A 27385-nucleotide genomic window follows, 5' to 3' on the forward strand; every position below is an offset into this window, starting at 1 on the left:
ACCAGCTTCAACGTAAGCATAAAATGCTTCATGTGCCTATAATCATAAATGTACTAAATAAAGTGTGCTTTTTCTAGTTGATTTAAGCATCCAAATAAATATTGGCAGATATTGTATTATTTATACAATAATTATTCTACAATAAGACCAATTATTATACAATCATTGTGTTGGAAAGTGTTCCACAAAAGAATCTGTACTGCCTTCACAGCTGTACGACCATTGCTCCCGTAATACTCTCTATTGCATTGGCGAACATGGTGGTAGTGACAGTTTCCCTGCGTGCCAGCAAGAGCCTCATTTGACCGTCCTTTTATGTTTCTGTGCCACAATTATAAATACACACTGAGGACAGTCTGCCTCTGCTCCTCAGATAATTCTCACCAGTGTGCTTTGATATTCAAGGATTTATGCTTACTGTTAAAACAAACACAAACAAGCTGCGCAGCACACTATCCTCGACAGACTTCAGAGTTGAAAGAGTACTGATCTACTGAATATTTGCATGGCTGAAGCTCATTTCTCACAGGAATATTTGATCAGAAAATCTGCTGATGGAGAATCAGACGCATTATTTAAAATGCAAATTGAGTTTTTGTTCATGTAAAGTTGATGTATCACAATGGAAATGCAATACAAAAAAAACAATGAAGTAGAAAGAAGTCACAATTACACATTCAGAGCCACATGACCTACTAAAAACTTTTCTGCAATAATACACTGTATGTATTCCTTTGTTTTAATCTGAGGAATATAACCTTCTGATTTCTTAGCTAGCCTTTTATGTGCCAACCTGGTGTGCGTGTCTTTGTCAAAGAAGTAAAAAAAAAAAATTTGACTCATCTCTGTCTAGTTTCAAGAACTGTGTGTTAAAGAGAAAGGCCTCTTTTGAGTAAAATGAAATTCAATTATTCTTGACTCTAATCAAATAAAGCATCTCATTTATTCAGTTTTGGACAGTTTTCTGTTCATTTTTTCTCCTCATGCTCTTTTATCTCTCTTCCTACCCCCCACCTCACTCGTTCCTCAGCCTCCATTTCCAGTGAGCCACCAGCAGGAGGATAATTGATCAATCATGCTAATTGAAGAGTCTGGACAGCTAGCCCACCATAGCAGATGTGCCAATTTGCATTCATTAAGATAGAAATGAGTCTTAATCACAGCTCAGCCTTTGATTGACAACATAAACATCCCCTGTCTGAAACTCATGGTGCACATTCAGCCCCATAAGGGGTTCATCCCATAACTGGCAATAACATCTATTTTTTTAAGCTGTACATTGCTGAAAATGCACTTTTGAAGTAAGCGGAATAATGCATTGATTGTCTCCATTGGTAAAAACTAAATCAAATACAGAATATGGCACATGATAACACATTTAACCCTTAGTTGTGATGATTGTGTTGCTTCAGTCATTGTAAAATCGGCAAAGGGCAGTCGTGGAATTCACAAGCAAAATAGATTCAGATGAGAACACAGAGCTTGACATTCAGTAATGGTCAACATTTACATATCTTATTGAATGATTAATACAGCTCCCTTCATAACAACAGTTGATAGAGATCATGAGATGAAACCTAATGGAAATTACCTGATCATTTTAGTCTCATTTCCTCTCACTGTAGTGGTCTTGTGAGAGGGGGGCGTTCCTTCATCAATAGAGAGGGAATTGTCTTTTTTTTCCCCAAGTCACATTAACAATGGCTGCCCCTCTTTGTTATGAAGAAGACAGGCAGAATTTCCCTATGAATGTTGTTTACTCTCACAAATCATCAGGGTAAAAGACAGTGAAAAGTCAATGCATTGTATATGGTGCTGCCGAGGTATTTACAATTATGAAGCATTGGTATTTGACTGAAATTGCATTCTCAAATTGGACTAAAGCCTATTCACAGCCCTGATGTTATGAGATTACAATTAAGTGTTGACTTAATGCCTGCAAACCTGATTAATATATTCCATATACAGATAAATGCCAAACGATGCCTGTGAAGTTACTATCTGATTTCAAGGGTTCTTCTGCAGACACAGTGATGCTCTGTGTGCTGAAGAACGGTGTGAGGTTATGGCAGAGCTTGAGCAAAATCTCATTAGCTCCACTAGCGAAGAGTGGTGGAAGAGTAAATATTATTAGATTAATCTAATGACTAACGGCAGCATTTGGATTTGTGGCATACACAGAATTCAATAAGAAACACAATAGGAACAACACCATCAAACCGTGTGTCATCAATAGCCTGCTCTACTTGGTTTACAATAACACAACCATATTAAATACCACATTCATTTCGAGAGAAATGACGGTATGTTGATAAGTATGATCTTGAGACAGGAGAGTGTTGCTCTTCTGCATTACAAAAGAATAGAGATTCAGCAATGTGATCTTTTACAAAGCAAATTAGAACATCTATTGGTGTTATACCTTGTCTGTACATGTGTGCGTCTATGTGTGCTTAGGGGTTTGTATGTACTGTACAATATGATGAAAAGACAATGAATGACGGTCACAAAAACTCAAACAATAATATTTCCCCTTAATACTGTTAACGATTGTTAAAAGTGAATGCATAAGAGGAGAAAATTCATACAACGATTCACCTGTCGCCTGGAGTGTTGGTGAGGTTAACACTATCAACACATGCAGATGCACACAAACGCACACCAAACATACGCGTAGAAGAAAAACCTGAGCCTACTGCTCTGCTTTGGACTATAAGCCAAGTTTGAGACAAAGTCCATAGCCCTCCACTGAGTTATCAAACTGTGGCCCAGGCATGCATCCATCTGTGGAAAACATGGAGACTGTTCTCCCACACTGCACAGCTCAGCCTTTATCTACAGATGGTACTACTGAGCAGGAATGTGACCTTTGATTTAGTTTCTCACACCGAACGAGCGGGAGAGGGTTTTTCTGGCCTCCCATACCGGACAAATGAGCACATGATTGTTTGCATGGCATAAGATGGGTTTAACACAATTACAAAATGTAGATAAGTGTCCAGTGTAAGTGGCCTCATGTGAGACCCATTTCACGAGATAAATGGAGGAGGGGTTGGATTCTTGCCATCAATAAGGCATCAGCTCCTCCATGTAGTGCACAAGGATCTGTGCAGCTGGAGAGAAGCACAAAGGCTGAAAAAAAGTCTTTGCCAAAAGAGGCAGTCAGGAAAACAGTTCAGATTAAAATTTCTCTTAAATTATGATGAAATTTCACAGATTATGAACCACCACTGACAACGGCTTTATGGCCAACTGAGTAGTGGGGTTGTGTGGTGATGCTGTGAATTGGACTAGGTTGGTTACTTCTGCTCTGCTTCCTCACTTCTAAACCTTGACCACATAGCCAGCAGGCAGAGGGACATTTGTGCATATGTGCAAAGATGCTGGCCGAGTGAGCGGGACAACGGCGCCTTTTGTGCAACGAGGAAGCTTCCTTGAGAGTAGCCAGAAGGGCTAAGTGGGAAATCAGCATGGGACTGCTGGTACTACATTATGCACAATGTACATTACAATTACATCACGCTGTAAACATCAACATACACTGCTAGACCACAGATGTATGCTATATATGTGAAATAAGGGGAATGACCCAACTGGTAGGCAGTGAAACCCCCGATGAGGACTCAAGAGTATAAAATGTCGTTGCGTTTGCTTGTTTAAAGTAAGACAGCTTTCAGAGTCACAGCAAAAATAAATTTGTGGTCACTGTTACGTAAGTAAGGAATGTATCCATGTATTTTTTATGCAGGTGAGCCCTTGCTCTGCTCCGAGGGCCCCTGATGGAGGAGTGAATGCATGAGTCTACTGGATGCCAGAGCACTCTTCTGCAGCTCTGCCAAGCAGGTAATTCACAAGCAGCAGCAGCATGAATAAAAGATAATGGGCCACAGCTGACTCCTTTATGCTGCATGTAATTTCACTAATTCCAAAGCTAGGATTCTTGAAATGTTTCAATCTCACCCATCTTAATCCCTTAATGTCTGTTAATTGAGTATCTGTAAAAATATGTATGTTTGGGTGTGAGTAAAGACACCAGAGAATTGAGATGCATTGTCTAATATAATGTATCTTAGTGCAGAAAAAGCTAATCTTATTTCAAATAAATGCAATACAAATGAATAGGCAACTATATATGAGCTGTACCAGGATGTTATCAATAGGCATTAACATACATTGTATATGCTTTCATGTAGTCAGAATGAAGACACCAGCCTCTTAAAGCACATCTTGAATAAGCCGAGAAACCACACAAGTGTGTGCCAATGAAAGATGTTTGGAACAGGATGCATCCCTAATCATTCTCATTTACTTTGGCTTCTACACTTTTGGCTGACAGTTTTGTATGCTGGCATAACAAGTGGTTTACTCTTCCGCTAGTCGCCGGGCATGCAGGAGCTGCCAGGAAACCCAAGTGCTTGTTGAGTTTTATAGAGCAGTATGGAATGTACAAAACACTGTATTTTCACTGCAGCTACGGCCCATCTGATGGTCTGTTATGAGGAGGAGCCAGAGAACGGAGCCCTACAGGTATAATATCTATGGGAAACAGGGACCGAAATGGTGGTCAGCAGCTACTGTGGCATGCATGTGTAGAGATAGGTTTTCCACGTCAGTTGATGAGCACAAGAGAAGCTGAACTTATCAGGCGCTGCAGACCTCCTGTGCCCTATCTGAATGGTGACTAGAAGGAAACAGTTACTTGTTCCTCACTCTTGTTTTTGTCTCAAACATTACACCCGTGGAGCATTTTCAGAGCTGTACAGTCACAGAATAAATATCTTATAGTCTGAATCCAGTACGAAAAAATCATTAATTTAGCCTAATTCTATTAAATGTGGGTGTAAGTGTTGTGTAAAATAGAAAATAGGAAAAGGAATGATGTGAAAGAAGATTTTCCCCACAAAGTAAGAGGGCGACGTTCACTCACCTCCACAATGTCAGAGTTGGTTCTGCTCTCATGGGGCTCGTTGTACTCTGTGTATTTCAGCAACACTTTGTCCATGTCTGTACTGGCATACTGGAACAGTTTGTTAGAGCTGTTGAAAATGATGAGGGCTATCTCACAGTCACATAGTACGCTCAGCTCATAGGCCTTTTTCATCAGGCCAAACTTCCTCTTTGTGAAGGTAACCTGAGGAGCACACAGAGAAGAAAAAACATCCATTACAGACAAAACTGGTTCTCTAAATTAAAAAGGAGCTAAAAGTAAACCCAACATAAATTGGTACACGTAATTTTCACAAGTGTAAATGTTAATTTAGGATTCTTAACATAAGGTGGTTTATTGCACAATTACCAGTAGTGGAAGTGGGAAGTGGAAGTGGGAATATTCACAGATTTTACTTAAAAAGATAAAAGTGACAATATCATGAAGTAGAAAAACTCTATTAAAATAAAGTAAAACAATGTAATACTTCACTGAAAGTAGTAACACATACCATAAAATAGAAATAACAAGTACCTACAAATTATACTTTACTGCAGTAAATGTACATCAACCTCTGAGACTTGTGGTGGCAACTTGCGCTACGTAATACTGGAGAGCTGCTTTCAGCTGAAATGTAACTTTTTTTGGTATACAATCTCTAAGTTAAGACTACTGCTAAGTTTGGAAAGGAAGGCACTGTAGGCTAAGCCGGGCAAATAACAGTATTAACAGTGTCATTATACTACAACAATGTTACGGTAACCAAGGTGACAGATAACAAGACCGTTCCTCCTTTAGAAATGATTGCAATGACGCAGTACAAGTCTGAAATGTCTAGTTATCAGAACAGAGGTCAGGGTTAGAGGCACGAGTCAGCGAGCTGAGTCAGAGCTTTGGCAACAACAGGGGTCCATACATTACTGTAGCCCCTGACTCCATATACGGAAAGCTATCTCTGTAGTGCAGCATAAGCCTTGTAACATGAGCCCTGAGATGGGACTTTGGGTCATACATCACTCCAGTGGTAACGCAACCCTCTCTGCAAAGTGACTTTATGTCCTGTATCTCTGCAGCTCTGTCTCTGTGGTCGCTTCAGCCCCGCACACACATGTCATTATGTGACACCACCTCTTTACAGTACACTTCAGCCATTTCTCAAGCTAAAACACAGTTAACAAGGAGGGAGGCTGGAAAGGCAACGCTTTTCTCTTTTGGTTTGGTAATGGTTGTTTGCAAAAAATAGATTTAAATTGTGTATATTTTAAATTATTGCTTCAGATTTATGTTTTTCTTTAGTGCATGTGTCTTGTCAAATGTGCATTATTATACAATGTGGCTTGTGAATGTGAAAGCTGTGCTCGGAGCCACAGAGGAGTGCATGTGTCTGTATTCTCCATCAGTTTCACTGACCTACTAAGAGAGGAGTTGAGCAGATGAGCTGGCTTTGTTCAACTTTAATTGGACACAGCTTGCGGCTATACCCTCATTTTAACTGGTATAATGCAGTATAATCCTATCTGTTGCATAGTGTCTATGTAATGCTCAGGCTGTGGGGTCACTCCAACTGTGATAAATGAATTTCAAATCTTCCACACTACAGGTAATTACACAGGACTATTATTTCTGCTCTAGACATTGAGGAGCCTGTCCTCGTGTCATTTTCTATTCAATGCACCGATGTTATACCAGCTCATACAACAAATTCTAAAATGACATTTCGTAAAATGACATGGTTTATATAGTAGCTCAATCAAATGACATGTTTCGGTGCAAATGGCAGACACATAAAGCCTTTGAGTGAGTTTGGTGGAACAGAAAAAAACATGGGAGGGTTTTGTCTTTCTGATGGTTTCCTCCAGGTGGATCACTGCATGGAGGTAGATAAGGGGATATGATTTGACCAGAATCAGGACCGTTTCTACCCACCGAGAGCACCTGCAGTTCTAACCAGCTGATACTAGTTTCCTCTGACTAAACACCAGTGCTGCCCACCTGCTCATTTGCCTATTTGTTTTGTTCGCCTAACCAACTGGAAAGTAGGGACTGTCATGTGGGAAAATGATTAACAAATTGTATGCTCTTTAGTAGATGAATGTGGCTGTTAAGCCATGGAGATGTCACCTTACAGCAGGAAGCCCAGGATGAGACGCTGAGCGAGGACTTTGTTCCACCTGGATGCATGGCAGAGTGCTGAGTGCAGAGCTGCTGACCCAGGCACCGCTTCATTTCAACCTCAGCAGCAGCATGTAGACTAGGTCCTTGCCCCAGCCCCAAACACAGTACTTCTAAAAAAGCCAGCTGCTGCTCACACCGCCATTAAAAGGTGGCGACCGCATTACTCTTCTGTACTCATACAGTTACCTTTAACAGGGAAAGAAGGGGGCTATTTGAAACAGTTTTGCCCTATGTTTTCTCCTTTTGTTACAGTATGGCCAGCTCAATTTGACACAAAACAGCTCTAAACATAAAGAGCAATATAACCTCCATTCATCCACATCTTCTCTGGGGTAACTGGTGAGACAGTGGAAAACCACAGACATCCTTGAGGTGAAGTGGGAGGTTCACTGGCGGAGCTTTCCTATGGTTCACCAAGTCAAAGACACTCACAAAGACACTCACTGTGGTTTTAAAAATTTGCGTCGCTCCTATAGTAAGACGTGGTCCCCATGCAGCCTAGCTCCATGACTAATTTACGTAATTCACAATGACAGGATTAGCCCGAGTGTTGTAAAGCTGTGTTGTAGCACTGTACCAGTGCATCTTACACATGTTCTGATAAATCAGATGTGAAGGCAAAAGAGAAGGGAGGCCACATTTAAACTTCCAATAAACTGGAGCAATTCGAACTTTCTCTGCTTTTGATAAGGTCATTACAACAGCTCACACAATACCAGACAGATCAGTGACTATACTAGCATTTCATTTAGACTGAAAGCCCTGACCTTTAAGAAGCTCCCACAATGTCACAATGAGGTGGTAATTCTGCTCTCAATTCACACTTTCCGCATTTCCAGCTTCTTCCCAAGTGCCCTACCACCATGACCTGTTTTACTGAGCTTTAATTGAGCTTGGTAATTAATTTCTCATATGTATATTTCATATACTTTGGGTACCAGTTTTTCATGTTTTAAGTATTTTAAGGTGCACTATGCACATGTTTGTGTAGAAATTCTACACTCATTTCACAGAGTGGTGCTGCAGCAGAGAAAAGCATGCTAAAAGAGACTCACCCTATTTTCCTAAATACAAGTTTGGAATGTTTGCTGATAGAAATCTTACTCTGATTCACAGGAACTGACACAATTAAACTCAAGGGGAAACTACAAAAAATTCACATAAACAGCAACAAGCAAATTTGCCTTCTAGAGAAACTGCTCACTAGTTTTAGTCGCTTTTTAAAATGAAATCAGCACAAAATTACAGTTGTTTTTTTACAACAGCTGGGCCTGACAAATTCAACCATCTATCTCTGTTTAATATTCTTGAGACTAATGCATCTAAAATCTAAAGAACGAGCATATGTACCTGTCACACGTGCTTTTACTGCTACACAAAACGGTATAGTATATAAGAACATATGCTACAACAAACCCCTACACACACGTCCATACGCATTTGATGTGTCAATCAAAAGGTCTATCAATGTCTGTCCTCAGGCAGAGGTGCCAAGATGACAAACAAGACATCTGGGACTCAGAGTGCAGCTGTGACTGGGGTATGGCAGGAGATGTCTGAGTCACTAACACCTTCAGAGGGGTGACGAGCTAGCGGCCTTATAAGAACCTCATGTCACCTCTGACAGCCCCTATGGCAGACATGAGAGCGGGCTTGAGAGTCAGGGAGGTCTGGCACCAGCTGGCAGAGTGACCCAAGCCCTGTGGCTGCTGCCCTGGCTTCGCGGTGGCAGAGTGTGCGGGCCTGGGAGACAGGCCAGGGCCACCACGACTGTCTGCATGGATCAGCTCTGGCTGGGAAAGAGGACAGCCCCAGGATCCCCATGTGGACAACTGAGACCGCAAAGGCCACGTCTACTGGGTGGGACTGACCTTGAAACCTAGAGTAGCCGTGACTGATCCTGTTTAGTGGAGAGGATGACATGCTGGTTAACTAAACGTAAGTAGAGTAGGTTTCTTAGAAATAGCACAATCAATAACCAGAACGATCCAGTTTAAAGGACAATTGGCCTGTTCAATTTATTGAAAACTGCAATTGTATATAATTCAGCATCATCTGTTAGCATTTCCGTGATACAAGGTGCACCCTCGACAGTACAATTACAATCACCTGACTTCATGTTTTGCTGCTTCAGCGTAGTTTTATGGAAACTACATATCATCTTGAACAATGATAATATATGCGCTGGCTGTCACATTTAACAGTGTTTCTCTGTTCTGTCCATGGTCTATTAACAAGCTCTTTACCTGTCAAAATAATAATGATGAGCGCTCAGAACCACAGGAATGGGTGAAGGCTGAAAAGTGGGAGGTTTGTGCTGTGTTGCTCCCTGGGGAGAAAGTGAGAGCGATAGAGCTGCTCTGTGCCTACAGGCATCTGAAGTGCCAGAGCACAATCCAAAATGAGCCACAGCAAGGGCAGGCAACCCTCCACCCAGCAGCAAAATCATCAAACTTTTAATGACTTGGGCAATTACCCCCAGTGAGCCTGCTTAATGACATCCATAGGACGTCACTAGACACTGCTCACACCAGCCTTTTCCCTCCACTAACTTTCAAGACTAATGTGTGCCCTCCCTTCCCCACCATCGTCCCCATTGCAGATCCAGGGGAAGTAGGGGAGAGACCCCAAAAATGCTCATTAAGTGCCACAGACTCTGCTGTTGTTAAGTTCCAAACCTGTCAAAACACAATACATCATTTTCTCTTTTTGAGGGGCCACAATTCACTGGTCCATATTATTCCACTGTAATGCATTGTATGTGTGGGCGTGATAGTAAGACAAAGAGAGAGAGATGATGAAAACGTGAATGTTAGATAATAGTGTATAATAAATTTGTGTGAGTCTGTGACTCAAACTGTAATAATTGCTGTGAATACTGTAAATGAGGAGAATCAACCAGGGCGGTGCTGTTGAATGGTTGTTATCTAGCATTCATTTGCAATCAGTGGTTCAGTCTGGCTGATGACTGTCGCTGTGTTGTAGGACCGTCACTTATGAAGGAAATGGCTCAGTATTTATGTCTTTACCATCCTATGCTATGCATGAAAGGACCTCAGCTGCCTTCATGTTTCATTTTGTTCACCTCTGCAGGGCTACAGTGTGTGAACATAACGCTGCAAAAAAAGGTCTCACTTGCACACGACATATGCAACAACTGTACGAAATTTAATTATCTTATCTTACTTACACTTCATTACTCTGAATTATGAAGACGTGCTGTCATTATGCACCGTAGGTAATGACTTGAAGACAAAATATCAGCTAAGTTCACTGCCTGTCTCAACTCTGCACTCACAATTCCAGATAGATTGTGCAATTACAGACCTTCTCAGCCTTTGCCACAGTCCGTGTTATAAATCTTGAAAGGTTAACAGCTCTCCTAAAGCACTTGCAGTGATAATGCAAGTGAGCCCCCGTTGTCCCCACACAACATCCTGTGTATGGCAGTACTATCTAATTAGCCCACTTAGGGTCTTCTTTCATTTTAATGCTAAGAGTATGGATAGCTAGCAGCAGAGCGGCGTAGATAAAGATTCAAATTGTCTCATGACAATGGGGACCGTATGCTAATGGTTATTCCCCCTTGTTTAGGAGCACGCCCCAGGGAGATGGCACTGTACGCTTCATGGCCCATGAGGGGGAAAAAAGAGAGAAAGACACACGCATACATCACTTTATACCGAAGCTCTATTTTGTAGGGCGGCCTATTGTCACAGCAGTTTCTCTGCTGAGCCAGCTAAAACCAGCTAAGCTGAAATGCCTGCCTTCTGCTGATGAACTTTCTCACAAATATTACAGTGAGACATTTAAAATCTGATGCAAACACTTGACTTTGGGGGACACTTTAATAATGAGCGACGTCCCTCTCTGCAGATCCACATCTCTGCGAAACAATACAGCTAAATGTCTTCCATCTCTCCCTTCATACATACACCTAGCGAACAGTTGACAACCTGTTTTCATGAAATTTCCTCTCTTTTTTCCCCCCTGATGTCACAGGTCATTGCATACAGTGTAGATACCAGCAATGAATCCTTCCAACTGTCCTGCATGTATCCAACCCAGTGCCAGGTGTTATACTGATAATTGGGCCACAGTGTAGATTTTTGTTTTGCACTTGGCTGAACTGCTAGTCTCACAGTAACAGACAGACACGGTCAGGGTACCGATTGGCTAGTACCGTATCATGTTACTGTAATACCCTCAGGAGAGGAAGCACCACTGTAGCTCTGTTATATTTCTGTGTGCACAGCAAAATAGTTGCTCCACCTGTGAAGAATGCAAATTATATTTTGAGGCGGGTGTTAACAAGATCTGTTCTATTTGGCTATGGGAAACCTACGCATCTTCATTAATTGGTGTAATTTGTCAAAAACTGCACTCATGCTTCCTCAACTTAGCTCTTAAATCAAAGAGAGCGTAGCTAAAAAAGAAATAGACCCAGCCTTCCTGCTATAGATATCCAAGCCTGTTATTCTTGTTTCAAACAGGCCACGGCTGTTTTGTACAGTGTTTTGCTGTTTAGGAGTTTATATTTAACATGAGCAGACAGCGTGAATTCCAGCTCTCTCCCTCTCTGTGGCTAGCTGGGACCAGTGTAGCCAAGGCAGAGAAGGGTGCTGTGTGTCCTGCTGACCCACCCTGCAAATGAGAGGGTGCTGTGGTGCAGTGGCTGCTCCTAATTACTACCAAACAGCTGCAAACACATGGTGCTACAGCAAAGGGGCCCAGCCATACTGCCAGGCCAGGGTACAAGCCCTACAGTGTGGGAAGGCCACAGGCGGCCCGCTGTGCTCCTCGCTACCCTCGGTTTACTCCCACGCCATGAGGCCCCCGCTGCAGCCCAGTGCTCCTGCTGCCTCATCAACTTCTCGGGCTGAAATTGCAGGGTGGCAGGGGGATCATGTCTGTAAATATGACCACACTGACAAAGAAATGTCGAGGTCCCTGCTGGCTGGGACTTTGGGGAGGGAGGTATGTCTTTTTAGATCCATGCACACCATGACAGCTGCTGCACTCTGGTCCAAGACAGAAAGGGAAATAGAAGAAGACTGTAACCTTCAAACAGGTACAGAGCAGACTGTCTTCTGAGACACAAAAGGAGGATGTGGTGGCATCTTGTGAGTTAAGCTTAGAAATAAGTTATAAAGATTACATTATTTATAATATTGTACCCAAACTGTATTTTAACCTTTAAAAATGTGCTCCAGATAATATAGATAGATATATAGATAGATTGATAGATGGATTGATGTAGATAGAAAATGCTGACACTCACCTGCCTGTTCCTCTCATCCATGATCCTGGTGATCTGTATCTTCTTCCGCCCCATGGCTGCGTCCTTTCTGGTCTCTCTGACACCTCAACAATATCAGAAAAACTACACGATTTCTTCCCGCACTCTCCTAGCACATTGTGCAACAGTCTCTCTTCTTGTATACGTTCGTTCTTCTTCGCAATGTGCTCTTCAACACCACAATCTGCAAGAGGACAGAATGGGGAAGGAAAGGGGGGGGGGGCAGAAAGTTAACTTGACACGCAACAATGTCTCCTTAAGCACTTCAAAGCACTGGAGGGCTCTGCTTTCTGTTCTCAAGCACATTCAGAAAGGATGAGACCCACATGGTGTACCCTTATCTCCTCTGTTACTGCACTTGAACCACAGCTGAAGTCAATGAAAGACGACTTCACACTCACAGGGAAGCAGCTACACAAGACTCACTGAACAGGTGCTTTGCACTGTCAGATAAAAATATTGATACCACTCTCATATCTGTCAGTTAAGTACAGGGCTATAGAAAACAGCAAGTTAGCTGAGCATTAATATTGGAAACTGGGAACAGCTAGCGTGGCTATCCAACAGTAACAAAATACATTTTCCTTTTGTTTCCTGTCTTTGAGCTACGATAAGCTAACAGGCTGCTAGCTGTAGCTTCATCTTTACCATATAGATGTTTAGCTTCACACACTGCATCTAGATTAATGTCCATATGTGTTGATAACATTTTACAAACCAATGTTTACTTTAATAGAAATAATGTGTCTACATTTCCCTTCCAGCAGAAAAAGAACAGCAACATTGCATTGCTCTTCTCGAGCAAGCGGACCCACCCTGATGCCAGCTTTACTCATAAGATGATTAAGAGAGCACCCGGTCTGGGTTTGACAGTAGTTGAAATCTCCTGGGCTAAAAGAAAAGCTAGCAGGGGTGAGGAGAGTGGGGGTTATGTTCCCACATGAGCTTGTAACCTGGCCAGTGGTTCAGATCACACTGTTCCCCAGGGAACCTCTTACTCTGTCCTGTCTCTGCGAGAAGAGATATAGTCCCCTCCGTGGAGTCGCATCCATCACTTACACCCAGCCAATATAAAATGTCTAAACAACTGCATTTCCCATATGAGTACAAATGTAGAAAGGTTAACAACTCAGGCCATTAGATGCAGTCAGCAGTTGTGAGGCGAGGACGCCAGGGGCCGAATTGGCAGTGAAAACGAAAATGACCGGTTCCAGTGTCACACAGTCATTATGGGTTACAGATGGACTGGCATTATGGTGTCTGGCTGTCTGAATTGGGGCTCCACTGTAGGCAAACTTGACTGAGATCACCTCGCTAACTACCCACGCACGGCTGTCTGCGCCAGGAAAGTAGCCGCCTGAACCCTCACAAAGAATTTCCCCAAACCACATTAAAACAGGCCAAGGAGAATGACGACGTTCTTGTTCATTCACCATTTCACACGACACACAGAAGAGGGAAATCGGGGGGTGTTCAGCTCCCCCAAAGAGATACCAGAGCCACCCTGAAAGCAGTAGTTTGTTTGCAGCATTGTGTTTGTATAATATTGAAAACCTCAGGGAATTTACTGGAATGACAGGGTTACTGATGAATGACAGAAATAATAATTTCTCAAGCAATCTTGATTCTTTGTCTTTTATTTTGGGTTATGGAGATTCATTACTTCAGATGACTCAAAATAGAATTTGTTCACTGCTTTATGCAGAGCAGCGAGCGATGAACTTGACAGACAGCTGACCACCGTGGTGTTTTTTATTATGCAGAGAGGTAAGGAGATAATCTCTTTCTCTGTTTGTGTGAGCTGCAGTTATTAAGAGGGGTTATACTGTTTGCTTTTTATAGGTGGTTGTAAATAACGTTGCATTTGTTGACTTTGAATTTTGATGCACTACTTGACAGCATTCTACAGTTTTGTCCTTGCGCCTATGTGTGAACTTATCTGAGGTCGACTTATCAGTAATCATTTCCTGAGACTAGTCTGAATTACCTTCAGCAAGTTATGTTTGTGAATGTGTTCATCAATGTATCCTGAGCATGAAAGTGTACATCAGAAAGACTCAAGACACTCTCACACATCCTTTCCTTTCTTTATGCAGACGAGCTGTCACAGCAGGACAGTTCAAGTCTACAGGCATAATAGACTGTGTCATGACATTTCTCTTACACAGATACGAAATGACAAGCTGAGAGGCCCTTCAGACTGCAGGTGTGCCGCACTCTTAGTGGTGTGACTTTGAAAAGCTGTGTGTGTGTGTGTGTGTGTGTGTGTGTGTGTGTGTGTGTGTGTGTGTGTGTGTGTGTGTGTGTGTGTGTGTGTATGTCATATCTAGAATCAATTACAAGAACCAGCTTCATATGTGGATATAAAAGGCACATTTTTTAGCTAACAATAAATATACTTAGTTTCAGCCATTATATACCAATGAAGACATAGTTATGAATATCTTAATCAATTTTGGACAATAGATCTTTTTGGACAATAAATCTTAATCCAATAAATCTTAAATCCTATACACTGGGTATTTTTTGGGAAATTGAAAGGTATCACTATATTGACATGTGTGATTCCAGTGAATCATTTCCACAAAGAAGCATGGCGTCTTCACTCAGGGACTATTTTTAGAGAGGAGTACTGAGGACTGATAGAGAGCCTCATCATATGTGCGACGACAATCACCTGAAGCTCAATATCAGCAAAACCAGTTGAGCTACCAAAGGAACAGGAGGACATCTGTCCTGGTTGTCATCCAGGGAGAAGAGGGGGATCTCATTCAAGTACCGTGGGGTCCAAACGTATTAACATGCTTGGCCAATAAAGCTGATTATAATTGAACAGTTGGAGCCATGATAGTGGACAATGCTTCAAATATGGATGGTGCTGTAAAAGCTTGAAATTCTAAAACATGGATCCTTCTCTCACATCTTCAACTCGACAGCACTGAAGATCTACACATTCCCCCAGTTTTCAGTTTAGTGTCACCAATTCAGTATCCAACCAAATGCGGTTGGTTGGTATGTTCCTGAAATATATGGCTTTCAATAATGGTTATAAAAGTATTTTTCCAGAACTTTATGATGTCACATTGAAGTTGATCTTTAACCTTTTGGATATAAAATGTCACCACTTCACCCTTTTATTCTATTTTTGTCATGATTAGCATTCTCAAGTTAAAAACCTTTGACCACCAGAATGTCATCAATTCCCCCTCGAGTCCAGGTGGATGTTTGTGCCATGCGTAAACAAGAATGGGGCAGACAACCCACAACAGAATGTCTCCAGCCACTGCTGTCGATGTAAACAGGAACCCAAATACAAAGATTCTCCATCAATAAATCATATATATTATTCTGCTAATAATGATGGCAGAATAATAGTTTGTCATTAAAATTATACAGTGTTTTGTTTCACTCCATTGATTTACAGCAGTAAGCTAACATGGACTTCTTTTGTTTTGTTTTTGTTTGTTGTTTGCACTTCTGTGTGAAACTTCTTTTGCTACCGTTTTGGCCATCTTAATGGTCATACCCTGGTAAAAAAAAAAAAAGTTTAATGTAAGAGCTACTGCTGATACTTTACTAATTTCTGCATGTGCTGCCCAACAAGCAGTCGTCAGCCTTTTCTGTAAAACTACAAGAAACTTAGTTGCTTAGCTAGCGTTTGAAAATAACTACTGTTTATTGTTGTTAGGAGGTTGTTTTGCATCTTTTCATGGATGATATACTTTTATTCACGTTTTTAACTAAATTCAAATACAGCGAACCTTTAGAAACTGGAATTTTAAAAACACTTACAGATGAGCTAGGTTGGTTTTAGTCTGGGAAAACAGCACCATGTAGTCATACTAAGGGGGCCCTTTCCATGTGAACGCACCGAGAGCAAACTGTATGTATAACATCCATAGACAAAACGTGATGGTCTGTCTGTTGTTTTGCGGTTGATAAATTGTACGTGGATCCCTACTTTGTACACACAAAGCAGCACGTTGTATAACAGCATCTCATCACATACTCTTTTAAAAGCCCTTGATGTAATACACCTGGTCCACTTTGATAAACCAGTTCAGCATTTCTGACTAACACATATATCGATGTGCAGAGAATATGTGGCCATAGGAATGACCACATCAGCTTGACAGAAAGTCAATATGACATGTCGAACCGAACGAGTCCATGCCTTACTGTACCTTCTGTTAAATACAGTTACACGCTGTATCCCTGGAAGTAACTAAGCATTACAATCAGAGCCGATTTGATTCTCCATGACGAGGTGTGAGACTGGTCAAGTGACAGGTGGGTCAGTCTGCCTCCTCCTCCCTTAACGCCGGCCATGGAGAGACTGGAAGGCTTGGTGACAGGCCTGGCCCTTTCACAATCAATAAAACATGTTCAATTCCCAGTGTAATTACTGGATCCGGCACGTCCTCCTCCCTTTCTGCGTTTAAGTCTGTGCTCACTCCACACAAAGTTGAGGCATTTCTCCCTCAACTGTTGTCCTATAAAAGGAAATATAAAATGACACCGTAGATTTATGTCTTCCTAATTCTGTATGTGAGTTACGAAACGGTATCAACTACAGCGCTATAATCTTTTCCAGTCTACTCATCTCATATGAATATATTGATTAATTCTATCTGACTTGTGTCAAAGAAGCTACGACTATGTGCTGCAAGCATGCCTTCACTTCTTTGAAGGTGATGGACAGTAGCCAAAGTCTTGAGCAGAGCCGTGACAGTTGCGCTTCCTGTGCAAGGCCCCTGTTAGCCTCAGTATCCTACCACGGCAGACAAGACTCAACTTCCTGCCCCTCCACTTCCTGTTATTCACGACCCTTTTACTCACCCCTCTGCAGGGGAGTCAGGGGGAGCTGGTAGGAGATGGAGAGGAGGAAGAAAGGGAGGGACCACCTTTGGGACACCCTTCCCCTCTGATCCTTCCCCTTATTATCGTCCTCACTGAGTCTGAGACTAAACAACAACAGAGGCTCATCTCCTGTGGCTTCACTCTGTGTGCTTATTATGTTTACTGGAAGGATCATTACACAGGCTGGACGACATGCACACACTGCTCTCAGCCACTCACTTTACAATTAGTAGGCAAAGACCTTTCCTTGTTATTCAAACACTCAACCGGTTACATAAGAATGAATCACAGCTTTCACAATACTAGTAAAAATGCATTGAAACAACATGATTATAAGAGAAGTACATTTCTGATAGGATGCAACAGCCTCACGCAGTAATCTGATGCACATTGAAATGTGGATTCTGTGAAATAATCCATGAAAACGTTCTGGAGTGTATCGAACTCATAGTGTCAACACTGTGGCTCAGTTCTGAATAGCTTCTGGCAAACTGGAGACATAAAGCGAAGCAGCCTAAATCCACAGTTTTACCGATTTGTTTCAATGGAGCCTTGACACCAGCGCAGTCGGAAATGAACATCCCCCTCTTTGTTCTCGCTTTCATCAGGAGGTGCTGTACCTGTAAATGGGGCTGTTGGCCTGAGGGGAGTGGAGGCAAGCCAGCCTTCTCGCGCTTTACTCTCTTTTCCCTTTTGTGAGAGCGTGCTTATCTCCCTCTCCAGCAGTGAAAGGCAGGATTGTGGCCCCAGCAGCACCACTAGTGTTAATGTCTCCCGATGCTAATCTGACACATGGCTGATTCCTCAACAACCACTTTCTCCATCCCCTTTTTTCAATCCTCCCCCTTCTTTCATTCTCTTTCTTTCCTGTGTTTTCTCATGATTTCTCACTTTCTTTCTTTTTCTTTCTCTCTTTCTTTGAACTCTTGTTATACATTGCCTCACCTCAGTTTCCAAGGCAACTAATGAGATATAATTAATAAGAGCAATCGCAAGGGCATGCGAAAAGGGGCTTTGAGAAATATAAAGAGTGAGGTGGGGCAGTCTGCAAAATATGGACTTGCAGCACATCCCCTTCCTCTGTGAAGCATTGCTTGGGGTGACATTTCTCGCACGGGAAAATGGTTTAAAAAACATTTAAAATGAGAGGGTAAATGGCTATGATATGAATACCCTGAAGGTGGTTTGCACAAAAGATAAACCTGCAGGCCAAAATGTTGAGACTGTTGCTTTCAGATTTAAAGTCAGGCCATGTCAGAAGGAATATTAAATAAGTCTGAACCTAATTTAATCGAGTAAGATGTAAAAATGCATTGTTCAAAAGGAGACAGTGACCTGCAGAGTAGGGACAGTGACAAAGACAGCAGTGAGAGCCTGCACTGAAATGGCAGCCAAGCAGACAGCGAGTGGTTAATCTGCCCTGATGACTGGTAGCTCAGTCCAACTCTCCAATGACCCAGCTGTAATCCCACATTGGATCGATGCAAGTTCAAACAATCCTCCATGCTGCTAGCACCTTACTTGGGCTGGGGGATGGTGCTGTAAGACAGGGACCCGCAGACGGAAAGCTACTTATCACCTCCGAAATGACATCAAAAGGAAAGAAAACCCCACAGGATGAACCTGCTCTCGCTGAGAAAATGTTTCACTGAGGGCCACGTTACACAGCCAACTGAATGGAAATGATGTCACTCTTCAGAAGAATACCAGACATGTCTAAAAAAAATCGTAATGGCGACGAGTGGATATAACAACCAATAATAAAGGGCATCATGTGCTGACAGCATTACCAGACAGACATCCTCCATCTCACTCTCACAGTACTGTCAGGAGGACTATGCAAGGTGACTTTGACTAAGTGCCTTGGGGTTTCATGAGAAAACGCCATTGACATTACATTAATTTCATGTCTCTTTTTTAACTGACTTAGTGCCACAGAGCCCTGGATACCATGGAAACATTTTTGCTTCAGCTGCAAGGCACATGCAGCCGAAATCTAGATGCCAGAAAGACAACAGTGACAAATAGGTGACATGATCAGCGACCAACTTTTTCCTTAATAGTGGTTTAACAGGGAGGAGACATTTGCTCAACAGAGCAGGATAAACGTTAGTCAGAAACTTTCCACTGCACTTCATGTGTGTGTTTGGGTTTGATAGCAGGTGTGTGTATGGAAAAGAGACAGACAGAAAACAAGAGAGGAAGGGAGGGTCAGACAGCCAGAGTGGGAGAGAGCGACCAGTATGACTGTGTTAACTATGTGGAAAGATGTAAGGGAAACAAGACTAAAAGAAGCACCCCGCGCCCATCCCATCCCACCTCAGTGGTAGTGTGCGGCAGCGGCGTTGTAACATAATTACTGCTGGGACACTTCTATTCCCAATGATCCATTTGCGTCAGTCAGGTTCTCGTGCCCAGCCAATGAATGGATTCTCAGTTTCTCAAGGATAAAGCGATGACCCTCTCCGAACAGTTATATCCATTTCATGTTGAAAAGCTACTCTCCTCTTCAAGGTAAATCCCTTGATGCCTATTTCAGTCAAACTTTTTTGAACAAAGACAATGATAATAACTACACTAATGCAAGAATAGGGGGATGAATTATGTCTAATAAAAAGTGAATATGCTCGATAGCAGAGATCGTAAACATTAAAAAGGTACAGTTGCTATAGTGACCTACTAGCCTTAGTCTATGCCTCTAGCATTAATATTTGAGTCACAGAGCTAAGAATGCAAGTTTGGGAAAAATAATCTTCAACACGTGTTCTAAAGGCATTGTCACAATTCTTAAAGACAAACCAACTGGATGAACAAATATTCCATCCAGCCCATGGTAAAATCCAAGCAAAGGTGGTAGCCTGAAATTACATGTTTCCTAACTCAAATCTAGTTGTAATATATAATGGTACAGTATATACTAGAGATGTTCCGATATATTTTTTCCTTAGCCATACCGATTCCAATAACTGACTTTGCGATACGTATCGGCCGATACGCATCACCAATCCAATAGGTTGAAAGCTAAGAAACATATATTATTACTATTCTAACATTGCTTTAACCCTTTGTAAAACATGAACAAATAAATACAAATACTCTCTCATCTCTGTTGAGAGTGGGACGTGCGCATACTGATTAGGCGGGATGTATGGATCAGGTAGAAAGTGACACGTGTTGTTGTTGTTCCTATGTAAAGGAAATGAGCTGATGAATTATATGATAGGTTGCATCGGTGCACAGACTCGCCAATACTTGTTCTAGCATTTTAGGCTGTATCGCAGGTATTGCCACTAATTTTTAATCAGCCAATCTATAGTATGTTACACATATGTCAAATGCAATTGACAGACTAATAACTAACAAATTATATCTCTGAGGAAAAGCCCTCCATCACCAACATTCCTTATGACAGTATGTCAGTTTAACAAGCCAATGTCTTGACATGGCACGGCATCATTCAGCACTCTTTCAGGACCAACACTTCCTGTGGCACACGTCGCTTGTTAGACGTCTGAATCTCGCAGTTCACCATTTCATTACTGGTGGAGCAAATATCTCAAGAAAGTTCTGTTTTATCTAACACTCGCACACAGACACACAAACACTCATGGATAAATACAATTAAAGCAGGCATGGTCCTTGAGGTTTATACATTTGCGTTGCATTACAGTGTGGTGCTGTGGTCTGATGGCATCTGTCCATTTGCATGGTTGTCTATCATCAGATGGACCTCTCACCAGGGAACAATAGTAATGCCAACACCAGAGGGAGCTCCACCCTCCAAGGATCCCTGCAAGCTGTGTTAAGTGCCATGGCAGCCTTTTGATGTTGCACAGACTCAGAAATGGTAAACAGAAAAGATGAACCGAGATCTTCCTCCAGGGGGAATCCACACTGTAAGGATATTAGGGACGTCATGCATAATGTGTCTCAGCAGCAGCGCATTTACTCGATCTCAACGCATCTTTGGAAACACTGTGGATCCAGATTAGACAGTGAGATTCCAGATATTCAACTCTCCCCCAGTGTTTGATGATCAGCATGCAGATTTAACTAAACAAATACTGACAGTATTTCATACACGTAGATGTAGCTCATATGTTTAGGATTATATTTACTATCTGCCTTCAGATAATGTCTTCTGTTAATGGAGAGAAAATGTAAAAGCTCAAAATAAACATTTGATTTTCTTTCCATATTTTTATCTTTCACTCGATGCCTCTTTCCCACAGTGTTCCATTACATAAAAGGTTTATGCAATCTGAGCAGTGAGGATGACCATGAGTCATAACAGAGAAAGAGGCTAGCTGAAGTAGCATTGATTTTTTTTCTTTTTCTTACAATTTCATGTTATAGAATTAGGCTGTTTATGATCTCACACACAGGCCTGTTATTCACACATTCTATTTCATGTATAAAAAAAAAAGACCAATAAAGCAACGACTGATCCATATCTGAAAAACACATTCAGGCTGGAAATGTAGAAATTGTAGAAACTGCATTTGTAAATGTTTGTGTTTGTGTTCTTTCATGTTACTAGGTTTCTGTACGGTCACACTAAGAGACCGTTTTCAGTTTTGAATGAGTCTGAGTGTTTAACAGTAAACAGCAGTTTCAATAACAGAGTATCCCTGAACGCTCTGTTTTCACAAGGCAGATGGGACAAATGATACACATATCGTAATTTCTTCATCACTGATACAAGTTGGAAAAATGACTTTAATCTGAAAGATTTTGGATCTCTATTGACATCAATAAACGGCATTCACTGAGCAAAATAACAATTTCTGCAGCTACGGCCTACGGTTTCTCCCAAATCAGATGATGTGTGCTAGCTGTCACATGAACACTGTGTACAAACAGTGTGATATAGAGAGAGGGAGTCAGACAGAGAAAGGGAAAGAGAGGGAGAAACCCCACAGGGCCTGCTGCTGCTCGCCTCTCCAGGAATCGTTTCAGTCAAACTGTTTGCTGATAGCCTCTGGTCCTGAACTCAGTTCTGAACACCTCTGTTTGTTGGACCAGCGACAGAGGTTGAGGGGCAGAGGGAAAGAAAATCAAGAACAACACAGTCTGACATGAATACAGGCTGGCAACAGCTCACTGGTGGAAACACTACGCCGTTTTCAACTAGATTTGCAGCCCACAGCACGCAGATGGAAAGTGGACTGGGATAAAGGGAGAGGCAGATGGGCAGACGCACAAACAGCGGGCAGACTCAACACCTCACTCGCAATCGCAGTCACACTATAGAGAGCTGGGATCTAGAGACTGGAGATGCAATGACAATACTTTTAGAACTGTCCTTGATTTTAAAATGTTTACTTTGACTGAATTCAAAATGAATTTAAAAAATAGAAGAGGAGTAATGTGCACTCTTTAGGACGCCTGGAGATGATACCATGGCTTGTAAAAGTGATACTTGACCAGGTTCACACTTCCCTTAAACTGTACGTCGATCAATGGTATAACAGTAAAAAGACTAAAAAAGTGTCTGAAAAAAAAGATGCATGAAGCATTGCAGTGTTCCCACTAAAGCTAAGCCCCAACAGCAGAGAGGAAGACCACTTTGAACTACAAGTCAGAGCCCTGTGGTGGTCTGGGGCCGCTTCCAGAGAGCGACGGGTGCCGGGTCACTTCCCCTCACTGTTCATATGGTTGGTGTGCTGTAGAGTAATGAGAGGAATCACATCCCCCCCAGCTGTCCGGGTTTAGGCTTCTCAGACAAACAGAAAAACAACGATATCGCAGGCCAGACCTCCTTCCTGCGGCTTGGGAGGCCATAGGGCCCGTCAAGCTGCGGGAGATTCAACTCTTCCTTCCAGCAGCTACTGGACTTTTAGTCATTGTGCGGAGATGTGACACCAAGGTCTCACGGCTGTATTTACTCCACAGGCCACTGGTAAACGCTTCTCCGTGGACTCTTTTTGCTATCTTGCATAACATAATAGGAGGCTCAATTAAATGTTTCAAATCATCTTATTTTAGCACTTGATAACAACAGTGTAAACATCTTCATCTCACAGAGCTTACCAGACTTTGAAGAAAGTTTACTTTGCACATAATTCAATTGTTTGTTCCTGAAGCTTATACTTCGGCTCTATTCAAAGTTAGAGAAGATAAATCTCCAGTGAGAGATGCTTTTTAAGATCTACAGTAGAACATCAGGAATTCAATACAGTGGGGTATATTAGTAATCATGGGAGATCTTTTGATCTAGTAAATTAGATTATAATATATTCCTTTGATTTATGTTTTTTTTCAGTCTCATTAAAATTCACTTAAAATGCAACTCAGCAAAGAGATGTCTTTCTTAACTTCCTTTTCAACTATCAGTTTTGCTCTATACATGATTCAACTTAATATCACCAGAGTATTGAGTCGCAAAACAGTCACTCTGCTGTTGTTTCATCTCCATGTCGGCAAATGTCTGTTTCATGTAAAAAACAATAGGAAAACAAGTTAAAAAACAATGACTAACCAAACCACAGGACACACACGTTTGATTTTTCATGCCCTGTAAACGTAACCAACTCACTTTTGAGATGATGCAGTCTGATACTGTGGTTTTTCTTGCACTTGACTTCTGAAAGTCCACTGCGTGCTTTCACAGTCTACCCTCCCAAACCACATAGTGTGCATGTGCTATTCTTTCTGCTCATTAGAGAACGTGGTCTGTCAAAACTTAACAGTCGCCAGCAACTGATGGAATTCAAAAGAAATGGTACGGTGCTTTACAAATAGACGCTAACAACACAATAACTAGAGAATACGAGAAAGTAACTGCAGTGTTATTTTAGGACGCTACTGTTGCTATGTAACACCATGCGTTGGTGTACTTGTATTCAGAGTTACAGTCAGTGTCCAATATGGATTTGGAGTGAGAGACAGATCAGAGTTAGAGTGGCGAAAGCAGATCAAACGCAGATTTAGAGTGCAGCTCTGCTTGAGGATCTTCCTGCTGTTTCTCCTGTGTGGTCCAGGTTGAAGAGGTGAAGAAACCTCCAGTTAGCCTCGTTTGGAAGAGGAGGGGCAACAGGAAAAGACGGTGCAGCCTTAAGCTGCTCTGCTCTGCTCAGCAGCACATGTGCTGAGTGAGCCAAACAGGGTGGCTTACCACCAGAGGTCTCAGTCAAGGGCAGGACAGTTGAAAGGTCAATGCTAGCAGTCTTGCTGTACAAACAGTGCCTCAGCGAGTAATACATTCACCCTCGGAGCTTACCACAGGCTATTAGAGGGCTTAAACAATAGAGTTTCTCACTGATATTTAGGTATTTAATGTTTAAAGTTAAATGTTTTTATTGCAGTATCCCTGCCATTTGTTTAGAGAGACATTTGCAAAGTGAAAAACAAACACTTATTTAGTAAGTAATAACCTTAGTATGAGTTCTATCAAATGGCACAATTATAGTTAAAACTGTATTAAAATGTAAACGCTGTATTTTAAGATTTAAATGAACATTCCCGTAACCTAGAATCAACCACCCAATGTAAAATGGTAAGTAGTATTTAGCAAGTTGATGTTGTCTGACACCCAGTGCTATAGTTGTCACCCAGACCCATGGCTCATGAACCTAGCACATGCAGATGTTGTTTAACACAGGCAGCACATGCAAACACAGGAACTAAACCCGGGACCTCTTGGCAGTGAGGTACTAGTGCTAACCAAGGCCCACAGTGACCTATATAACATTAACCAAATACAGAGAGAGACACAAATATTATGTAAAAATGTGTCTCTTGAATTTTTTCGGCTTTAAATTTACAGTTACGGTCTGAATAATGGTTTTCTGTACACCAACTGCCAGCTATCTGTTTCCAAAAGTCTTTTCTCTTTAGTCTACAGGGGACAGTTTACAGTTACCCGCGGTTAAAAACATTATCTGCCAGGCTCAAGATTCTGCATCCAACCTCCAGGTCTCACAGGAAAACGCTGGAATCTCCATATTGATGATAGAGCTCCAATAAACAATTAATCATTTTACAAAGATGCTGAGTGATCTTAATTGTCTTTTCTTTGCTTTTTTAGAAAACACCAGTTTTTAAAGTAACTGCACAAATAAAAAGGAAAGACAATTATTAATTTAAGAGAAAGAAAGTGTCTCCAAACTTACTTTGAACTTGTGCAACTTTTCTGGCATTTAAGTATCTAAAAAGAGCCACATGAAACTGTATTTATTGTTCACATTCTTCACCAGAAATGTTAACAGCACGTAATGCTGTTAAATGCTGTAACTTTAAAAGGTAACAATCCATATTATTTAAATAAAGAAAAATAGATTCACAATCATGTTAACATTTTAAAGAAAGCATTTCTAAAACAAGGGTATTATCCATAATCACTGTAATGTTCAAGCACATTTTGCAGTAAAAAAAGAACATCTTGGCTAACCACACAATGAAAGAAACACGATCCTATTGGCCCAAGAGTGTTCGGCTTCTATCTCTTATTTTTCACATGATACATCCTTGGCTTTCAGATTTCTGGTGTTTTTGTCCTCCTTGGAAAAATGTCCTGGGAGGAGGAGAGTGGAGGAGATAGACTTTCACTCAGTGATTCAGAGGCATCGTGTAAACGCCAGCATTCTCTTTCTGACAACCAGCGTTAATTGCAGATCCGACTCGCCCACACACTCCACATTTCTCCTGGAAGGAGAAGCTGAGACACTGAGATTGAAGTGGCATGAGGAGTGCAGTAAAAGATGCTGCAGCTGCCCGTTCCTCACACCGTCACCACCTCTCATTTCTCCCTTTCCACTGAGAGCTTGTGCTAAGACGCTAACACACACTTACTCACATTTACAGAGACATGCAGGTTCACACAAACATACCATGTAACAAGGCTAAAGCATTTAATAAACAGTGGTAGTCATCGTGTAAAATCCTCCATCCATTTAGCTTCATCACCATATTGTTGATTTAATGATAGGGTGGAATCTGATAGATATGTTATCAAACCTCTGTGTGTGTTTGCGTAATGACAAAGGTAGCGCATTTGGGGTCTCTGAGGTTAGAGCAACAGTTCACTGCATGCATGAGAGATACATTTGTGTTTGCTCTCTCTGCGTCTGCCTTCACACACATCATATCCATTCCTTTGACTAATACGCAACATAAATTGTTCAAATGACTTTCATTTCAGCAGCGCTGAAAGAATCCCTCATACACACATTAGACATAAGAGCTCACGTGATGTGGATCATGAGCAACAAGGCCCATTACTGGCGAGGCCAGGGGCAGTACAGAAGCTAATGACTGCAGATTGAAGGGTGTTTTACTGCTTTGCTTTAGAAATCAAAGGCAACCAGCTGGTATGGTAATGTAATGCCGTCAGAGCAGCAGTAACATTAAATGGACGGTGACAAATACAAGCATGCTTTAATACTGATGCAACAACTCATGTCCCTGAAGAATTACTTTAACAATAAAAGGTGTCATTGGTTCACCCTGATAACTGAGGGATATACATTAGGTAGTAAAATATTTATTGCTGGTAGGAAGGTAAAGACATCATTTTTAAATACATGGAAGTACACAATACCCAGAATACACAGCTTCTATGGATGCTGATGCAGTTTGGCTTTACCGATCTACAAAATATACTGTATTTGATCTGTGTGGTAATTCAAAACACACAAGTCGGACAACCTAACAATTTCCAAAGAAAGAATTAACTTGTGGTAAATAGAGCACAATTTTAGTTAATGATGGGTTTATTTTCTGCCACAACTGAATATAATCGACTCCTTCTGTACAATATTAATGAGACGTGCATAGTGTAAGCACACACTAGAAAACATTTGAGAAGGTCAGGTTACTGATGGCCACTGTCCACTCTGGCGAGAGGTTAAGGTCACAAGAGTCCCACAGATCCAAAGAACCACCAGACAGCAAAGATCCTCTCATAAGCTGTTACCAGACTGACCTTACAGCTTCCCCGAAATTGACTGTGCAGCGTCCCATAGTCTGTCAGTTTAAAAAAATAAAAAGATGGGATCTTAAAGAAATCTATCAATATAATAATTAGCTCTAACGTATGTCACATTTATTCACCTGAGTAGGAACATTTCAGCTGAGCTTATTTCAGTTTTTAACCAGCAGTTAAACCCCCCCCTCCTCCCATC

The 27385-nt window shown here is 41.6% G+C and overlaps 1 protein-coding gene across 7 annotated transcripts in view; it reads right to left on the reverse strand.

Annotated features, from left to right (window-relative positions):
* The window catches only part of mef2aa (myocyte enhancer factor 2aa), an 87656-nt gene that overhangs the window by 28045 nt on the left and 32226 nt on the right, over window positions 1-27385 (reverse strand). For 6 of the 7 annotated variants that reach the window (XM_034534942.1, XM_034534940.1, XM_034534941.1 and 3 more), the window contains 2 exons: window positions 12384-12585; window positions 4928-5131 (listed from right to left, as the gene is read on the reverse strand). In XM_034534942.1, the coding sequence (XP_034390833.1) occupies window positions 4928-5131; window positions 12384-12437 (258 nt within the window). In that variant the 5' untranslated portion in view covers window positions 12438-12585. The remainder of the gene's footprint in view (window positions 1-4927; window positions 5132-12383; window positions 12586-27385) is intronic. The other variant, XM_034534945.1, reaches the window with a different exon arrangement.

The sequence above is a fragment of the Cyclopterus lumpus genome, chromosome 6, assembly GCF_009769545.1.
Source record: "Cyclopterus lumpus isolate fCycLum1 chromosome 6, fCycLum1.pri, whole genome shotgun sequence".
NCBI classification, from domain to species: Eukaryota; Metazoa; Chordata; class Actinopteri; order Perciformes; family Cyclopteridae; genus Cyclopterus; species Cyclopterus lumpus.